This window comes from Platichthys flesus, chromosome 23 (assembly GCF_949316205.1).
Source record: "Platichthys flesus chromosome 23, fPlaFle2.1, whole genome shotgun sequence".
Classification (NCBI taxonomy): domain Eukaryota; kingdom Metazoa; phylum Chordata; class Actinopteri; order Pleuronectiformes; family Pleuronectidae; genus Platichthys; species Platichthys flesus.
Window position 1 is genome coordinate 10773708 of NC_084967.1, and position 18605 is coordinate 10792312.

The 18605-nt window shown below is 40.9% G+C and overlaps 1 protein-coding gene across 6 annotated transcripts in view; it reads left to right on the forward strand.

The window, feature by feature from the left end:
* Window positions 1–12629: 12629 nt before the first annotated feature.
* The window catches only part of wnk1b (WNK lysine deficient protein kinase 1b), a 77788-nt gene continuing 71812 nt past the window's right edge, over window positions 12630–18605 (forward strand). For all 6 annotated transcript variants that reach the window (XM_062382427.1, XM_062382421.1, XM_062382423.1 and 3 more), the window contains exons 1-2: window positions 12630–13220; window positions 16152–17832. In XM_062382427.1, the coding sequence (XP_062238411.1) occupies window positions 16888–17832 (945 nt within the window). In that variant the 5' untranslated portion in view covers window positions 12630–13220; window positions 16152–16887. The remainder of the gene's footprint in view (window positions 13221–16151; window positions 17833–18605) is intronic.

Genomic DNA, 18605 nt, shown 5'->3' on the forward strand with positions numbered 1-18605 from the left:
TGTATCCCAGGAACACTTCCAGGCTGTGTCAAAATCAAAACCATCCAGTTTGAATCATCCAGTGTTATTTGAGGTGTTATCCAACCACAGCAGCAGGTATGACAGGAGTAATGAGGTGAAGGTATATGAAAGGAAAGCAGATGCCTTTTGAAAATAAAATAAACTGCGGGTTAAAAGACAGTTATATCATTATTAGTATGTTCCAGCACGTGTAGTTGTGGCCAGTCGTGAGGAAGTACACAAACATTTTTCTCAAGTAAAAGTAAAACACCCATATAATTTTTTTTTTTTTAGTACAAATACTTAGTAGCGTATTCCCTAATGCAAAAGTTTACTCGTCATTGACCTGAGTCTCGGCCTCTTCTGAAGCTGTGTCAGTTGTTTCTTCTTCACCGGTGATGCTGCTGCTGCAGTAGACTGGTCTAATGTTACCTGGCCACTCTGATTGGATCATTCCCCTCTCGTAATTGATGGATTCGCAACGTAGTGTTTTGTAGTGTATTTGCTGACGTACATAGTGGGTCAAAACAGAAAAACAAAGTCTTCCACTGGCAATCAGAAAGGAGTCAAGGAGTCGCCTTTAAAATCAGACATGGTTCGGGGATGATAATGAGTGTGTGCAATTTGGTGTAGATCCAAATAAAGATGTAATTCATTTAAAAGTTCCTTAGACTGTAGGTTCTTGGCGGGGGACCATTCTTGTTTCCTTCAGCCGTTTCCTGAGTCAAACTCAGAAGCAAGTCTGCCCAATCCGATATGTCTGAGGCATCTCCAGAGGTCAGGGCCTCACGTCCCTCCTGAGACTTCATCAGGCAGACTGGAGGCTCGTCTTCAACTGATCTTAAACAACTTGAGACTCAGACTTGCTCCAACTAATTTAAAATCAGCTTTGGCAAAACGTGAAACATGTGGGATGATACTGACTGGCACAAACAATACAGTCCTTTGTCTGTCCTTGTCATTCTGCTTGTGTGTTGTGCCACTAGTCTTTGTCTCATTCATTTGTACTCTTGTTCTCTTTCTCTCTCACACACGCGCATGCAAATACACACACACACAGACACACAAAGGTTAGGGTTCAACAGTTAAGTACCAGGCAGTGCTGTCATCTCACTGTCCACGGCCGTCTTTCATATACACACGCAAATACACACACACACTAACCAAACAGTGCTTGTCTTATTCTGACAATGAGAAGAGACTCTTTATTCGTGGTAGCGATGGTCACACAGACACACACGTAACACACATCAAAGTCAACATAGCTTTGAAGAAGAGACACAGAATCTGGATTAGAAAAAAACTGAAATTAACCCCAAAGGTGAATGTCTTTGTTGGAACTGCTCAACACACAGTCAGCATGAAGACAGAGAAAAACTACTATTAAAAATAAATACACTGAAAATGAGCAGAAAACAGCATTGTATATCAAGCATAGGGGACTGATATTTATTAATGTATGCAATTTGATCCGGTCACAAAATATTGAGGAGTAATTTCTCCTCTTCTGTGGACCCACAGCCGTACCTCCGATCGAGCTCATCCATAATAGCTTTACGGACTGAACTGTTTTTAAAAGTCGTCACCATGATAGGTCTGGTCTGTCTCCGGACAAAAGGGTTTCTCGCCTGCTCATGGTCAGTCTGTGCTTTAGGAGGGGGAGCTCTAATGGGCTTGACAACGGGAGAGAATAAGTTCAACAGGTCATCAACATCGCTCGTCCTTGGTTGGTGTTTTGCTTCTGTCCCCTTGTTCAACGTTTTCAGTTCATAGTGGATCTGTTTCAGCCTGCTAGCATCTCCGCAGCTTCTTGCAGCGATCTGTTCGATCTTTAATTGGAATTTCCTATTGGCAATATCCAGTGGTACTGCTCGGAATCTGTTCTTTTGGGCCACAAGTAAGTTTAACTCTTTCGGAGTTAAAGTGTGATCCAGGGCTTCTTTGAGGGATTTCGCCTTTCTGGCAATTTCGTTAAGAGTTGGGACTTGCATCCCAGCAACCGACATCGCCAGTTCCCACTGCATAAATTCAACAATTGTGAATTCCTTGTCGGACGCAGACTTGAGAGTTACGATTTGGTCTATTCCACCGTGTCTGAGTTGAAATCCCAGGTTTGTCCGTTTGGATTCAAGCTGGTAGACCTGATCCGTCTCCATAACAGACACAATTTCTGTAATACAGTGACCTGGCTCCCTGCTGCGGTCCTCCATTGATACCCTGACGAAGCAGCCAGTCACAGTGGTAGCAAAGAAGGGCATGTGGCACCATTGCTCCAGCCTCGTACTGGATAAGCAGATCTTCTTGAGCTCTTCAGGAGTGAGAACAGGCTGAGGCACTACTCCACAAGCTTCCTTCTCCACAGGCACTTGGACTGGCTTAATCTGGCTTTTCCTCTCGGTGCCATCATATTCCCATGACGCTGCAGAAGCAGCACTGGCAACAACAAACGTTGTTTGCAACGGTGACATAGATACTTTGGCTTCATTAAGGGCCTGAAAAGGGAAAAATACACAGAGTTCATGATTAAAAATCCAGTCCCACCTTAACACAACATCTACACATACTTTTCCTAAAGATAGGTCTCCTTGAAAGAGTCACATGCAATCACATCTAAAATTATGCATTGTTTGTGTTATGTGTGGCTGTAGCAAATACCCATAGTTCTGTCACTTTGCAGCATACCTTGTCAAATAAAACGATCAAACTCAAATTAAACTCAACATAAAGTCCCAGCACTACCTGCTGGTGTCTGGCTTTGCAGCCCAGTGTCTCTATCTCTGTGTCTCTCAGTGTCTCTATCTCTGTTCGTCTCAGTCCTTGTGTTTCTCCTCTCAGCTAACAGCCTGGAGGTGGAGGTGCTCTCCCAGCCTCATCCACTGCGGATCAACATTGGACTCGAGCGATACAAAAAAATAAACGGAGTGTAAACTTTGCGACTAGCTGAAGTGGCTTGGCCTGGAAATCCACTCGTTTACAAGTTGAGGGGTAAAATATTCGCCGTTGACCCCGAAAACTAATTTGCCGGTGTCAAAACACGTTAGCTTTAAAAAAATAAATTTTATTTCAAGTTCCCAAAATGAACAATTGTATCCAAGAAACACAAATGCAATCACAAAATCACAATGTCCTGTTTGAATTTTTGTTTGATCAAATCTCCGATTCCGTGAAATTTAAAGAATTCACATCATTTATATTGATTTGCAGAAGTACAGTATATCTTAATATGGCTCACTGGATATCCAAAGTATCAATTTTGATGCAATGGCTCAACAAAATCCATGAAAATGAATTTAAGCTTTAGACCAAACATAAATAAACTACGGTGTAAGAGACAGTAAAAGTTCAACGATCTTACCTTCCTTTGATTTCCGTCCATCGCGAGGTTGGTCCAAAGACTTGAAAAATTCAGACATATCTATATCTATATCTATATCTATGTCTATATTGACATATTAAGTAGATTATGATATGTCTATATAGACTCATATAAAAGGTACTCTGACTTTAATCAAAGGGACTTTTAAATAAAAAGATCAAGGATTATAAGGTCCTTTTATGTGACCATAAATGGTAAAACACTTCCTTAATATGATTTAAGCAAAAGTAACTGTATCATATTTTCTTTTAATAATTGTAGTAAAAACTGCACCAAAATATTTAAATTATTATAAATATTAGTAACTTTATTGATAATTTAAATGATTTTATTGATTTTAGAGCAGGAAATCAACAATTTATAATGTTTTAATCTAGTTTATGACATTCATGTGTTATATTCAAAAAACAGAAGCTACCTGGCAACTAGAACATCTATAATCTAAGCCAAGCTAAGCTAACTGGCAGATTTAAAAGCATAAAGTTATTCTAATATAATTGATAAAAATAAAAATAAAATGTCAAATAAATTATATAAATTGTCTTTTATCATAAAGTACACTTGTTGAAAAAAATTTTTATGTTAATCAAAATCACACCAATTTCAATATCAAATGCACTTTTCCAAACATTTAACACACAAACGTACATCCACAGACACACACCAGGATTGTCTTTTTTCATGTGGCTTTAAAAAACAAGAACCCCCCCCCCCCCCCCCCTCAGGACAATAGGACATTGCATTTTACACAGGACTGTGGATAATGACAAAATGCTTTATATAAATTTTCAAAGACCGCAACAATATTTACCACGTGCTATGTCCTTTACACTCAATGACACCCATGTTGCGATTCACAATTTGCATGGTTGTTTGGTCAGCTGCACGTTTTTATCTTGCATTTACAGAATTCTCTGCTCTGACTGCATGTTTTAGCCGCACTAGTGAACTTGCGGCTGCTAAATTTTAGTACGAGCAGTAATTGGAAGAAACAGTCACAAGCTAAAAGGTTTAGCGTATTTTATTACCCTTGTAACCACATCTCAAGGCCATACTTCAGTATACATGCCAGCTGCCACTGGGACAATGTGGCTCTGTGTTGCTGCAAACAGTGGTCTGCAGCACATACACATGCTGGTGAGGGTCCTCTGCATGTTTTGGCAAGAAATCCCCAAAAATCTTGAGGCTATAATCGCAGGGAAGTATTTGCAAATCCCTTGTGTTGAGGAAGGTTTAACATTATTTGATAATAGCTTTGTATTATAGTGACTTGTTTATCTAATGCCCCCTTGGGCAATTACAGCTATCTTGATACACCTAATGCCATCTGTGTGAGATTTCCAAGTGGTAAAACGTAAAGAGAATGTTTAAGTATATTTATATTTGTCCCACAAACAAGCGTCATGGTACAATTTGAAACAAGGTAAAAACAGAGCCAAAAATAAAACATTTCCAATCAGAGCATGTATATCTTTAACCTTTGCTCTTCTTTAATCACACTCCATGGCTTGTACTGTTCAGAACCTGCCCTCCATGTCACATTTAACCTTCTCTTCTCCCCGCATGGATAGAGAGAAAACACAAATTTACATTGGGTTTTCCTCCAATTTGGAGTGTTACCAGAATAAAATTTATTTGGACTGAGTAGCCTCATGAGGTTCAATCTGTAGGGACACATGGAAACCGTTAGAAGAGACACAGCATCTGAATCAGACGCAGCCTTGATATGCTCCCCAATGGGATATTTCAAACAAACAGTCAGGGAAAAGCAAGTAGTACCAAAAGTAATGCATTTTAATATTAATAGAAACAGTGCAAGGGAACAGAAACATTGTCAAATGCAAATGTGCAAAAAGAAATGTGTGAGGTAAAACGAGTGAGACTGACACACTGGACTCTTTAGTGACACTACCTGGTAGAAGAATGCACTGCATGGTGATTCGACACTGGCCTCTATTTATCTCCCTAGGTTTTCTGTGCCATTTATAATCTCATACATAACTTGTATGAGCCTTCATCACCAATGAAGCCATAAGCACCTAAAACACTGCCTATAAACCATTAATATAGCCATGTTCAAACGTGCATGTTCATAAAGCAAGACTTCAACACCAAGGCATGGCTCAGGATAAACACTGAAAATGTGGCAATTGATTTTTAATTGTTTCATATAGATATCGATTATTTGTCAAAACAAGCAATGTGAAAAGCTTTGGACTTAATTCAGGTTTAACCCTGAAGTCCCACAGACCTTTATGTGTCTGTATGCTCTCTCTCTCTCTCTCTCTCTCTCTCTCTCTCTCTCTCTGAGAGAGCGGCCGATCGCTGCCTGCAGTGTCACTAAATAGGGAAGTGAAAGGTTTACTGTTGCAACACGAGAGTGTTTAAAGCGCACCCCCGAACACCCACACCCTCATACCTAGGAACATACATAACCGTACAGGCACTGAGTTACAGGCTTGCTGGTCGTTATTTAACAGCGTTGACTTATAGTTGTCAAATGTGCCACAGGTGAGGAAAGAACATATGTCCTTATTTTTAAGGGTGAATGTAAACCTCACTTTACTGTATCGAGCCACAGTAAGACGCTGTTTGATTAGTGAGTGAGGCAGAGGTAGAATAACATTAAATTAAAGAATGGCAAAACAAATGAATCAGTATTCACAACAGCAGACTGGTTGAGTTGATTATTCTAATCGTTATATTAGTATTTCCTGATTTTGTTTTTAAAGGATAAAGAAAAGCTGGATATATTATCCCCTTTTTCTCCAAAGGTTTAGAAGTGAATTTGTCTCACACGTGACATGAATTTAATGACAGATTTCTCTGCATGTACTTGGCAGAACATAAAGGGAGGAACATGGAAACACACATAGTAGCCTGTGAGCCACGTATTAGAGACACTGTGGTATATTTATTCTGATCATTACAGATATGTCCTCAGACGCAATGCAAAAAATACAATAATAATGTTTAACTTCAGTTTGTTCAGACTAAAAGAAGGAAATAGTGATGAATAAGGAGAAAGAGAGAGAGAGAGAGAAGAGAGAGAGAGAGACCTCGTGACCCACCTGAGGTGAGGTTCAACAAGTTCCTAAGCCTGTTGCAACTTGACTTGTTAGTTAACCAGGTAAACGCAGGTCACCGTTTGACCTTTAACATATCGGAGAATGTTTCCGTTCACACACACACACACACACAAACACACACACACACACACACACACACACACACACACACACACACACAATCATTTTTTAATTTGAAAACATTTGTCCATCTTTGTCCCCCATCATAGAAAACAACCTGTGCTGTGTTTCTCATGGGAATGAGCAGGTTATTCAATCCTTAACGTAAACAGAAATGCTAAAGTTTGGCAGGCTGTCATGTTGGCAGGACTTCAATCACCTATTCACTTCACAATGTCTTACCCTATGTAAATTGTATTTGATATTCAATCCCTAAAAACAATTTAAGCACTGTGCTTTTTTTTTAGAGAAAATCCAGCATTGAATACTGCAGGAGATGAAAAACTACGAAAGAAGAGCGATAAAACTAGATCCAAGTGCAACAGAACAGGTCAAGAAACCTCCAATAAGCAGGTTGACCTGTTTTTCAGCGCTTGGATAAACCATGACCTGGAGGACTGAGAATCTCCACACAGACCAGCCCGGTGCCTTGGTCATGACAAAAGAGTAAGAGGTTAAAATGTCACTTTAGTCTCTTTTCTGAGAGCCGTCAAACTCAATGAGTGACTGCTTGTGTTGCCAGAATCTCTCAGCTAATGAATTCTGACTGTTTGACCAAACAGTCAGACACTAACTCTTCCTGAAACATATAATTCTGTTGCTGTGAACAGCCTTTAACAAACCTCAACAGACTCCCCTTGCTTTGAAAAACATCTAGATTTCAGGCCTCAGAGTAACCCTGGAATAAGTTCCATAAGCTGATAGCTCATTCCTGAGTCAGCCATAGAGTTTGTACCTGGGGGTGTATTTGAAAAAATTTGCATACTAACAGAAATGTGTCATTTTAAGAAATATGCAGCTCTCGACAGTCTGGGTATCTGTCAGACCTGGAGCCTCCCTGTAACTCTAAAGCTTTGATTATCTCTTATTTCTTCTTCATCTGTCCAAAGTTAACAAAATCTGCATCTGTTTTCTCTACAGCTTAAACCGGACACTGTAAATAAAGATGGGCGACATGACGGCACCCAAAAAGTGAAGCCAAAACGTCTTAATTGCCCCCTGGTGGCTGGCTGCAGCACAGGTCATGCACCCTGCTTCCTCGATTTTATTGGGTGGGACATGGACAAAACCAAAAAGTCACAGTACACATCAAATAATTTTTTCCTGGAGATGGTTTCTGTAATTTTGGGTTGCCCTTACATCCATTGATGTTTGTTTAAGTGTTCTATTTTTCCATTTAATTGACAAATTATTATCTGGTGCAGACTGAGACTGATCGGTCGACCATATGTATCTATGGGACCTCTTAGCAAAATCTTCTTTCCAAATGTCAGACTTTTTTTTGTTCCTCAACTTGCGCTTGGGTCGAAATTTGCTCACATGACTTCAGAGTTTCTCCTACATGACCTGAGATGAATGTGGATCTATCACTCTGCAGCTCACTGTCTCTTGTTACCTCAGGGGCACCTCATGTGTTGCAGCTGTCTCTGTCGCCCCAGGGTGTTCTTCTATGTCCCTCTTCCTCTTCCTCCTCTTCTGCTACCCCTCGACCGTTAGGGGCTAAGGTGTGTTGTGGTGCGCGCAGGCTAGCAATCGGTTAAAGTCAGCCCAGGTAAAGGTCAGAGCAGAGCAACGCCTCACAGAGAGGGGAGAATAAATCTCTCAGTCTGACAGCGTAATTTTTGGGGACAGTTTAACAGCTTGCTGAAAGAGGCGGTGAAGGGTGTGTCAAGGTGTGTGTGTGTATGTGTTTGTAAAAGAATGCAGAGGGTCTACTGCTGTCAATTGAATAAACTTTGTGCCAAGGTAACTTCACACGCATGCCCATCTTTCTTTCTAGTTTGTTTTGCACTGTCAAGCACTTCCGATGAATCCGCACAATTTAATAAATAACACAAATATTCATTCAACATTTCCAAAAGCCGATGAGCAATGAAGACAATTGAAGTCATTAATCAAATGTGACTAGCTATCACAGTCATAGATTTAGGGCACCTGTGCAGCCAGGTGTGATTGTGACATGTGAAATGCAAAATATCCCGAGAATCAGGCCAAATGTATCACAAGGCATGATACTTCTACTTCAGAGCTTGTAAAAGGAAAGCAAGTTGATGAAATATTACCCGAACAGTGGACAACAACAAAGAGATGATGGTTTTTACGGAGACTATGCTAATCCCAAAAAATAGAGCACCACAACCATGAACACATGTGGATAAAATACACACTATGCAATATCTCAACAGTTGTATGTATAGTGTGTGACGGTTCCCTGTATGTTGTGTCTTCCATTTGTTTCTAGGACTGGGGAGCAGAGACCTACTTGATTGGTCATTAGGAGTGATTGGCGTGCACCTGGGCCCGGGTGCCAACGCCCTATAAGAGTCTGCTTCCCCAGTCCTTCTCTCTCTGTTCTTTTGCAGCTCCATAGCCATGCACACCTTTCAACATTTATGTTGAAACAACACACACCTATAATCCACTCATGCATACACACTCCACCATACGGACTTACTGACTTCCACATCCCATACTTTTATTATAAGTTGAGCACTAGGATTCGTTTGGTTTGAATAAATACTTATTTGGATTGAGAAACTGTTGTCTCCCGTCTTTTTGTTGTGCAGCCTGGCGCCCCTAGGCCAGGTGCGTAACAAGTGTGTATGTAACTGCTGGAGGTTATAGCATTGTGTGAGGGCCAGATTTCAATTCATGAAAAGGGGCAGACCATGAATATCTTTGTAGGCCATCTCTGCTTATTCTGACAAAAAGAGCCAAATGACCAAATCCTCAACTAAGTAGTAAGTAAACGTAATAATGGAGAGGTGGAAATACAGAAATTTGTACCACATATTTTCGTACCTATGGAGTACAACAGAAAAAGATTGAGACGCACCTGTCTAAGAGGGGTCCCTCACAAGTGGAAATAAGAGAAGATGAGATGAGATAAGATGAACCTTTAATGATCTCCCATAGAGGTAATCAAAAATGACACAGCAGCACAAAACAGAGGATTGATGAAACATGAACAAAAATCTAGAATAAATAAGATAAAATTAGAAATACCATGTAAAAAACTAAGTTCTGTAAAAAGATAAAAGTTGACTATGACTATGGAGGCCTAAATGTGTCCTGTACTCAGATTTCGTGTAATTCAAACATTAAATATTACAAGCCCGTTACACATTTTACTGCTGTGTAAGTGGCGTTGTACATTTAAATGCGTACAGCGGCGTCGTTGTAATCTGTCTCAAAGATTTGGATAAGTCCTCACATGTTGTCATGTTGTGGCAACCTCAAGTATCGTTGAACTGCCTTAAGCAACATTCAGGATAAACATGTGAAGGAGCATCACCCCACACACACACTTACATCTACATGCACACACATGCACACATCTGCGTTTTAAGGTCAGGAATCAGGAGCTGAATTGAATGCAGCGCCCTGTACTGCATTGCTACACACAGACTCATTCATGTCCTGCTGCAGTATTCAACTCCTGGTCGTCATATGGAGACCCGAAGCAGCAAGACCGTGACCCAGTTTGTGTCAACCAGTGCCGGCCACCTCTCAATGAACGCTGGTGTTTGTGAGGATCATACTACATGTTTATCTTTCGCAGGATTGTTTGCTGATTGTGTAGCGGCAATACTGAGCCAATCACCCTGTTATTATCAGTGGAAGCTTAGATAACAGCTTTATTTGATAAGATACAGAAACGTCTGTGTATATTAGGCAGTAACAGCACAGCACATGGGTCAGTGGGGAGATGTTTTTAATTGCATTTTCACTAAAGAACATTTGCAAGAATACGTAGAGGAAGTGTGGAGTGTTTCTTAATGAGCAACAATACAGAGGTTTGTTAAATAAATGCTGCAAAAGGAGCTAAAGTGAGACCTGCAGCTGATGTGATAGTCTCTGATATTTCAGCGGTTGAAATTTATGCAAACAGTTTTATTATTCATCCAAAGTTGGGTCACTGAGATCATTTTGTAAGAATGCTCTAATCTGTGGATCCCTCTTTTGTTTGTGTTCATCTGAGGGGCTGTGCCATTAAAAGGTTTGGACCACTGCTGTCAAATACAAACAGGAAGACCCTCGAAGAAAACGTGAACAAATTGTGTGCATGAGATAATGGGACACACAGCAGCTCTGGAGAGGATATACACTCTCTCTCTCTGTCTTTACAACTGATTATCCTGTTTTTATTATCCTTGCCTGAGGTGCTGCAGCTCGATATAAGGTGGAAGTTAAATAGAGTCAAATTCTGATGTGCAGTCTTTGAGAGAAACAAACTCAGCTGTTATGATAAACGTTCTGACAATCACAGGAAGACAAAGAACAGCAGTGGAGGAAAGTGTATTTACTCTGGTACTGTATTTAAGTACTATTTTTCCTACTAGTATTCAGTGATGAATTTTCTACAAAAAGCATAGCGTTTTAATTGTTTTTAGAGATTGAATATACAATTAAATTTACATATTGTATTATGTACAAAGATATTGTCCAATGAATAGGTGGTTGAAGTCCTGCCAACACGACAGTCTGCCAAACTTTAGCAGTTATATTAACATTAAGGATTGGATTACCTGCTCATTCCAATGCCAAACTAAGCACTGGAAGTAGATGGGCAAATTCTAGTGTGTGGGTGTCTGTCATTCTGTGCTGCTTTTGATACACATTTCAAGGAAATCCATTGTACTTTCTACTTTACTTCATATATTTGACAGCCTTTCTTAAAAATTACTTTTATATTTTGGGATTTTACATACTGGATGATTTAACATGCTTTAGAAACCTATTGGTAGAGATTAACCCAGTAGTTTCCAACCTTGGCTTCTGACGCCTCACAGTGTGGGACACTTTTAATTTGTCTAAGAGTTGTTAAAACCTCCAGCCACTAGTCATCTTTTTCCCTTAACTTCTAACATAGTTTGTGTCAAATTATTGTTCAAATTTTAGAACACATTTGTATCAGAACTTTGTTTATTTTTCTTTCCAATCTCATTTATCATCCCACAACCCCTCACATTTAACTGGTGTCCTTGTATATAAACATGTAGTTCAAACCAGCGCCACCTGCAGCAGCTCCAACAGCAACATGCGGCTGACACACTGACGCCCCTCAGTATAAGTCATCTAATTATGTTATTCATGAAAAACAGTCAGAGGAAAGTCTCATATTTTACTGTAATACTACAATTTGCTGCTAATACTTATGGCACTTTTACTTAGGCATGGTTTTTCATGCAGGACTTTTACTTGTAGTGAAGTATAGAGGAAGGTTCTGAGTACTTCTACCAGCTCAGTTGAAGTCAACACACAGAGACACATACCAAATCCGGTTTTCCCTGTCAAAATAAAACATTTTAAATCACTTCATAGCGATATAGTTCAGTCGAGTTGAGTTGACACTATATTAATTCAGTGAATAATGTGGTTAAGTAGATTCAATGTCATAGTGGTAACTTTAATCTAAGTACATCTAGCCATAATTCGACAACTGCTACTAGTAGATAAATGAATACATATACATGTAATGTTTTCAACATTTGGTTTCGTGTAGGGTCTGGTGTATTGAGGAATATTTGGCATTTAGAGGAAATATATAGCATATGCTTAGGGAACTATTCAACTGATTATTTGACAACCAGATTGTTATAGTCAATGTTTGCAGTTTCTTATATCAGTACTGAATTTCATATAAAAATTAGTGCTAAACAAAAACCATGGCATGTGCTTGTACTTTTAACTGTATGAACAACTCTGAAGTAAATTTAGAATATATATATATATATATGCTGTGCTTCAGCCTAAGAGCATTAGACACATCTGGGCCACAGCTGGATCCCCCACATTAAAAGCAAGTGTATGAATACGAGCTGTAGCACATGTAAAATGTGTTATTTATCTTACAATAGCCTTTTATATTGTACTGTCATAAGTGGGGTCAATCCCAGTCTTTTCAGTATCATACACGTTGCTGGTGGTCTTTATCTTTAGTCTGGAAGAACGTCTCTGCTTCCGGTTTCGTCCGGGCTCACGGCCGCTGCCTTGCCGCGGCTCCTCAGTGAGAAAGCCCCGTCGTTGCCCTGTCGAGTCATCGCTGGAGAAGAGCCCGGAGCGGATGGAGCGGACGAGCCGCCGTCTGATGGCTTGAAAACGGGGGAATTTAGTGTGGATCACGTCGGATTATTCGCGCCCTCACCCCCACACACTCACTCGCACACGCACGAGCCCAGGACGGTGGCAGCCGCTGGACTGGATGTAGATGCGCGTGAAGACATGAGCGGAGTGTGAGTCAGGCTGTTGCCGCTCGGTTGCGGCTGCGGACCCGGGCACCGACAGCACGGAGGCAGCCTGAAAGAGCGAACTTGGCTCCTCTCTCTTCCCGGTGGGAGGTGTCTGCTAGCCCGCTGTGCCGCGTCGCGCTCGCAGCCTCCCCGCCCGGACCTTCTAATGAGGATACGGACATAACTGAGGGGGGACATTTTTTCTGTAAATATCGTCTTTTCTCTGTCTTCTTTAAAGCAACCAACTGTGGCTTTAATGTGACGCACTAACAGACATTAGCTCTGTGTCGGAGCGGACCCCCCCTGCAGAGGACTTCAGGGCTTCTTCATCAAGTTTCCTCCCGCAACAAGCTCCACACCGATGTAAGAATTACATTTTTATCTCCATTTGTCAGGACTCTTCTTCGGTAAAGGTTGTGTCTGTTGTCTTGTTTTGTCTGGAGGTGAAGTGAGCTGCACAGCCCGGGTCTCTTGAGTTTCCAACAGGCAGCAGGGAGCCCCTCACTCCGCGATGTGCTCAGGTCACTTAGCAAAATACCCGTCACAGCCCAGCGAGTCACTTTCATTGTGATTTTGAATATAAAATCATAACTTCATTTAACACAAGGTAACCTATACCCCCCCCCCCCCCCCGCCCCCTTTATGGTTCTTCTGTCTCTTTACTTTTTGGTTCCCCCCTGTGCTCTTTTTTAAATACAATATTTCAATTCTCCAGGGTTTAAAGGAGCCAGGTTAAAAAGTATTTGATTCATTTCTAATCAAAAATTTGATTGACACTCATTTGTGTTGTATTTTAATAGCCAGTCAGCTACTTCTTTATCAAAACAACATTCAACGTTTTGCTATTTATCCTTAATTTAGTCTTAGTTTAGCTTTAATTTAGCTTTTAGCTCGAATATACATGTTAGTTATATTAGGCTGGAAGCCTAGAATACGATTCAAACTTAAAAATGTTTAATTTTTTCGAATAAACCTATATATCAATTTCATTTTTGATTTTTAGCGATATAGCTCGTTTATAAGTATAAAGTCATCAATGACACCTGTGACTAAAGTAATACTTATCTGTAACAGCAAAATAAGCTTTTATTTGGCCTTAAAATCACAGTTTGTTGTTAATATATACTATTAAAAATAGAAAAGTATCTAATATGCGTGTTCTTTTTTGTGATTGCCTTTACATGAATCCAGTAGAGGCAAGGTTTTTAATTTATTTTTTAATTTGTTAAAACTAACAGTACCCTGTAGCTTTTGTGAAGTCACTGTGAAAACATCTCTTCATGGCTCATTTCTTAAATAAGCTACATGTCATAATCGCAGCCGCAGAGAGACAGATGTTTTTTTTAGCAGCATTACGTCTAAATTATCTCTCAGTGGGATTCTGAGGTTGAGTTTAACCTCAAATTATAAACAGTCTGAAGATGGGTCTGCACGTCTCGGGTCTTATACACGTTCAGGCACTGCAGGTCACACAGCTGTCCAGGGAAATGTTGAGATCTGAAGGGATTTTCTTTGTGATTTACATGAAACACAACCTGTGTACCACTTCAGAGACTTCCACTGTCGGCCATCATCAGTCTAGTCTCTTCAGTTGGTGTCGTTGTGTAATGCATTACCTTATTGATCACTGTAGGACCTTTCATCACAGTGTACACCTGGACTGGAAGCTCAGACATCTGGTTGAGTGAAAAGACTCCTTTAAAAAACCTGTAGGGCAGCCAGGTGCCGTCACATGCAAAAACAGGTCCAGGCTCCATAATCTGAGGGGTTATTTCAGACCTGATTTAAAAACTATTCTTAAAATATCAATGCATACATGATCAAATGGCACAGTTAGCTGCATAGATGAGATTTTCTTTTGAAAAGATCTTAATTACATATTTCTGGATGGCCCATCACACATATGCCTAGTTTGACCTCTTCAGTACTAATCCGTCACCCTCTTCTCTTGTTTGAGACAATAAACTGTATCCTGTGGGGTCACATCTATCTCTGGTGTTGTGAATGATCAATATAAAGAAAGCATTAGGCATAAATCTTACTCGGTGAAAGTTTAAAGGGTTTGTGTTAAAACAGCAAGTTTCATATTCAATGTAAAAACAACTTCAGAGAACAAGTTGGATTTCTTGTATCCACGGTTGTTGTTATATGAAGTGGTCACAACTGGGGTGAGTGGAGGGAGAGTGGTTTAGGATTTCAGTTTATTAACTCAGTTGCTAAGTGCAATTTTAATTCATATTAAACCAATTTCATTAAAGATAATCTATAGACAACTAAAGAAAAATGCATTCCAGGTTCTTTTTTTGGATCAGTGTTGATGAAACTAATGAGGTGTTTTGAACATGAATGATTCCTAACATCATACAATAAAGCTGCTCTTGCTGCTCCTCTGTGCTACCACGATTACACAGTAGGAGTTATCCATAGGATCTAATGTCACGCAAACTGCAAATTCAGCAATGCATATTTCTTGTCTCCTTTTAAGTTTTCCGTAATCTAATATGTTATATACACGTTACACTGTCCTCAGATATGCATTCGGTTTCTGTGCAGTGGTTCTATCTCTGTCGCTCCCCACCTCTTTCCTGTTAAGCTGCAGAATTGCCATGGAGTAGCCTAACCTTGGGTCAGCCAGGCTGACTTTGGGCTAAATTTGGAACGTGGAGCAATTAGGCGCAAACTCTTCTTCTCCACTCCACTGCGTTAACTACACTGGGGCGATTAGTGGGGGAAACACTGAGGTTGGATGTGGATCTTCATGTTGTCACAGAGCTTGAGTCTTAGATACAAGATCATACCAGGCTCCACACCAGTAAAATGTTCACCGACTTGTGAGCCAAAAGTTGGTCTGTATCTGGAATCGTAAATTAATTACTTAAATGTATTGTATGATGTAAGAAACACAGCTTTGTCATTTAGTGTTTAACACATTTTTTACCACCCAAATTATTTTGAAATGAACATTCAAATGAAGAATCTGGTCACAAGAGGGAGAGATTATTTACCTGTAACACAACTTATGGCAGAGCTTGGCTTTTGTTAGTTCCCACCCTGCTTCTGTCACTCATATCACTGGTCATGAGCCAGATGGTGGTAAAATATCACAGGATAAGACAAGCTTGTATTTTATACTAGACACTTTGGCAGACGTAAAGTATTATTTATGAGTAACATAAAGTTGGTTGGCTCAGTGATGTTGTCAGGTGAGGGGTGAATTTTGTGATTTATGCTCTGATGCATTAAGAGTATATAGTTGAATCTTTCTGCTCTTTTTTCTCTCTTTTTATTTAACAGCAAAAAGAACCGCTAGAGATCCAAGCTGTGCAAGGCCAGGCCAGGCCAGGCCAGGCCAGGCCAGGATAGGCCAGGCTACCATTCTGTCTGGCCTCTCCAGCTTCCTGCTCTCGGTGAGTGGAGGAGGCTTCAGCCAGCTCAGCCAAGTCAAGCTGTAAAAGATTGGATTCCAACCATATTTCATCTTAGCCTTCAGGAGGCCACACTGGTCTGTGAGATCTCCATTTCTTCCATGTCATGGTGGTTGCTCTCTGGATATTGGCAGCAGAATGGATTCAGGTGTTAATTTGACAGGTGTCACATCATTGCAGTGCTTGCACTCTCCCTCCTCGGACTGCCTCTCGTCCCCTCCCTCCCCAATCTTCAAGAGAAAGCCCCTCAGCCCCCCCTGGGGCTTCCCCGAGCCCTGTACAGAAGGGCCTAACAGGAACTGTAAGTTGTCTTGTTGAAACAAGTTGACATTGCAAAGGGGAAGTAGATTTAATAAATTCTTAATAAAAAAATCGACAGACCACAACAAGGATTACTGTCGTCGATTGATATATTTTTTGTTACTTCTCCACTTTGGTTCCACCTTGATCAGAGGTTTTCACTTCAAAAAGGAGCTGGTTGATCAAGATTTGCACCCAAAACCAGTTTACAAATAGGTTAATGTGAATACTAATTGAAAAAAATAAATCCTTATTTATACATAAAGAATTTTTCTATATTTCTTTGGGTCTAAGCATCAGGCGGAATGTCTGAAAGCAATAGCAGCAGTAAAGCGGTGATATTCATTGCCCCAGCCTCCCCTCCTCCCTCTTCCTCCGCCTGTCCATCCCCACAGACCCCTCAAAAGAATGTGAACGGCTCTTCCAGTTCAGACTCGCATGTGGTGGAGAAGCTCAGTGTTGTCCCGGAGGTCCGACGCCGGCGTCACACGATGGATAGAGACTCTAAAACAGCTGAGCACCGCTTCTTCCGTCGCAGCGTCATCTGTGACTCCAACGCCACAGCTTTAGACCTGCCCAGCAAAGCAGCTGTGATCCTCACCTCACCTCCAGACTGTGAAGGGTGTCCCATCTTCCTCACTCCACAGCCCTTAGGGTCTGGACCTGGGGTGCAAGATGATGAGGATGAGAGAGGTTCCTATTTGCAAAGCAATACCCGTCATTCTTGTCTTGGGGTTAGTGGGGCTGTTGAAGAAGGGCATGTAGAAATCGCTGAGAAAGATCTAACAGAAGGCAGTGTCACAGTTCCAGTTCCCACCATTAGCAGTGTGGAACATACAGATGGGGCAGAGACAGTGTCCAGCCCGACAGTATTGGATGTTACAGACAACACAGCAGTCAAACAGCCTGATGTAACATTAACTCCCAGAGGGACCGAGAACACACAGCAGTTGGCAAAAGATGAAAAAGTGATCGAACATGTAGAAGAGAGCAGCGTTAGTAGTCGAGCCGGAGAGAAGGAGAGAGAGACGGAGGAGGAGAGGGGTCTAGCAAAAGCCAGAGCAGAGCTGAGAGAAGCCGAGAAACGAGTGCAGGATGACATAGAGGAGGTAGAGACAAAAGCTGTGGGGACTTCATCGGATGGACGCTTCCTGAAATTTGACATCGAGATTGGAAGAGGCTCTTTCAAGACAGTCTACAAAGGACTGGATACGGAGACGACGGTGGAAGTGGCGTGGTGTGAACTCCAGGTAAGACTCGTACAACTGTCACCTCTGTGCTGTTGTTTTCCTGTTTATGTAGCTATGTCTTTTATATCATCTTTCGTTCCTTCCTGATGTGTTTAAGTTTAATCCAGGTTTTATGGCTACTAATATTGACTTCTTGCAAATCCAACTGCTTTCCCGTATAAAGGTTCACAAAATGAAATCACAACCAGAATGATACATTTACCTAATGTTTCCTTTTAACATGGTGTTTGTGTGTAATTTGAAACAGCAGCAATGAGGAAGTTCATGCTCAACTTTCTCTTTCCATATTTACTTTAGTTTGCATTCTCTTGGGATTTGATTGAACAATTCTTCTGAAGCTGTGTGTCTTGAGTTAAGTTTTGGTTTTACTGAGAGGAAATATGAATCCTGTGATAGTACCATCATGATAGCTTTCACAGTTGCACAGTAGCTCACCTGGTAGAGCTGCCTCAACAACGAGGTAAGGCCTCAACCTGCAGATGCCCGGGTTTGATTCCAACCGCAGCCATTGATGCATGTCCTCCCCCACTCTCTCTCTTTATCCCCGTTTCACAGCCTTCTCTTTCATATCCATTAAAGGCAGTTAAAAAGCCCCCAAAGTAGATTTTTCGAAGATGCTCCAAATGTTGTTTTTCTCCCATGGATGATGGCTTCACTCTCTAGGTCAGTCATGATAGAGATGAGTCTTCATGGTCTAGGTTGTTGCAAGATTAATGCTCAGGAGGCTTCATTGTTTGAAAATACTTAAATTCTACTGCATATACCTTGGGTCA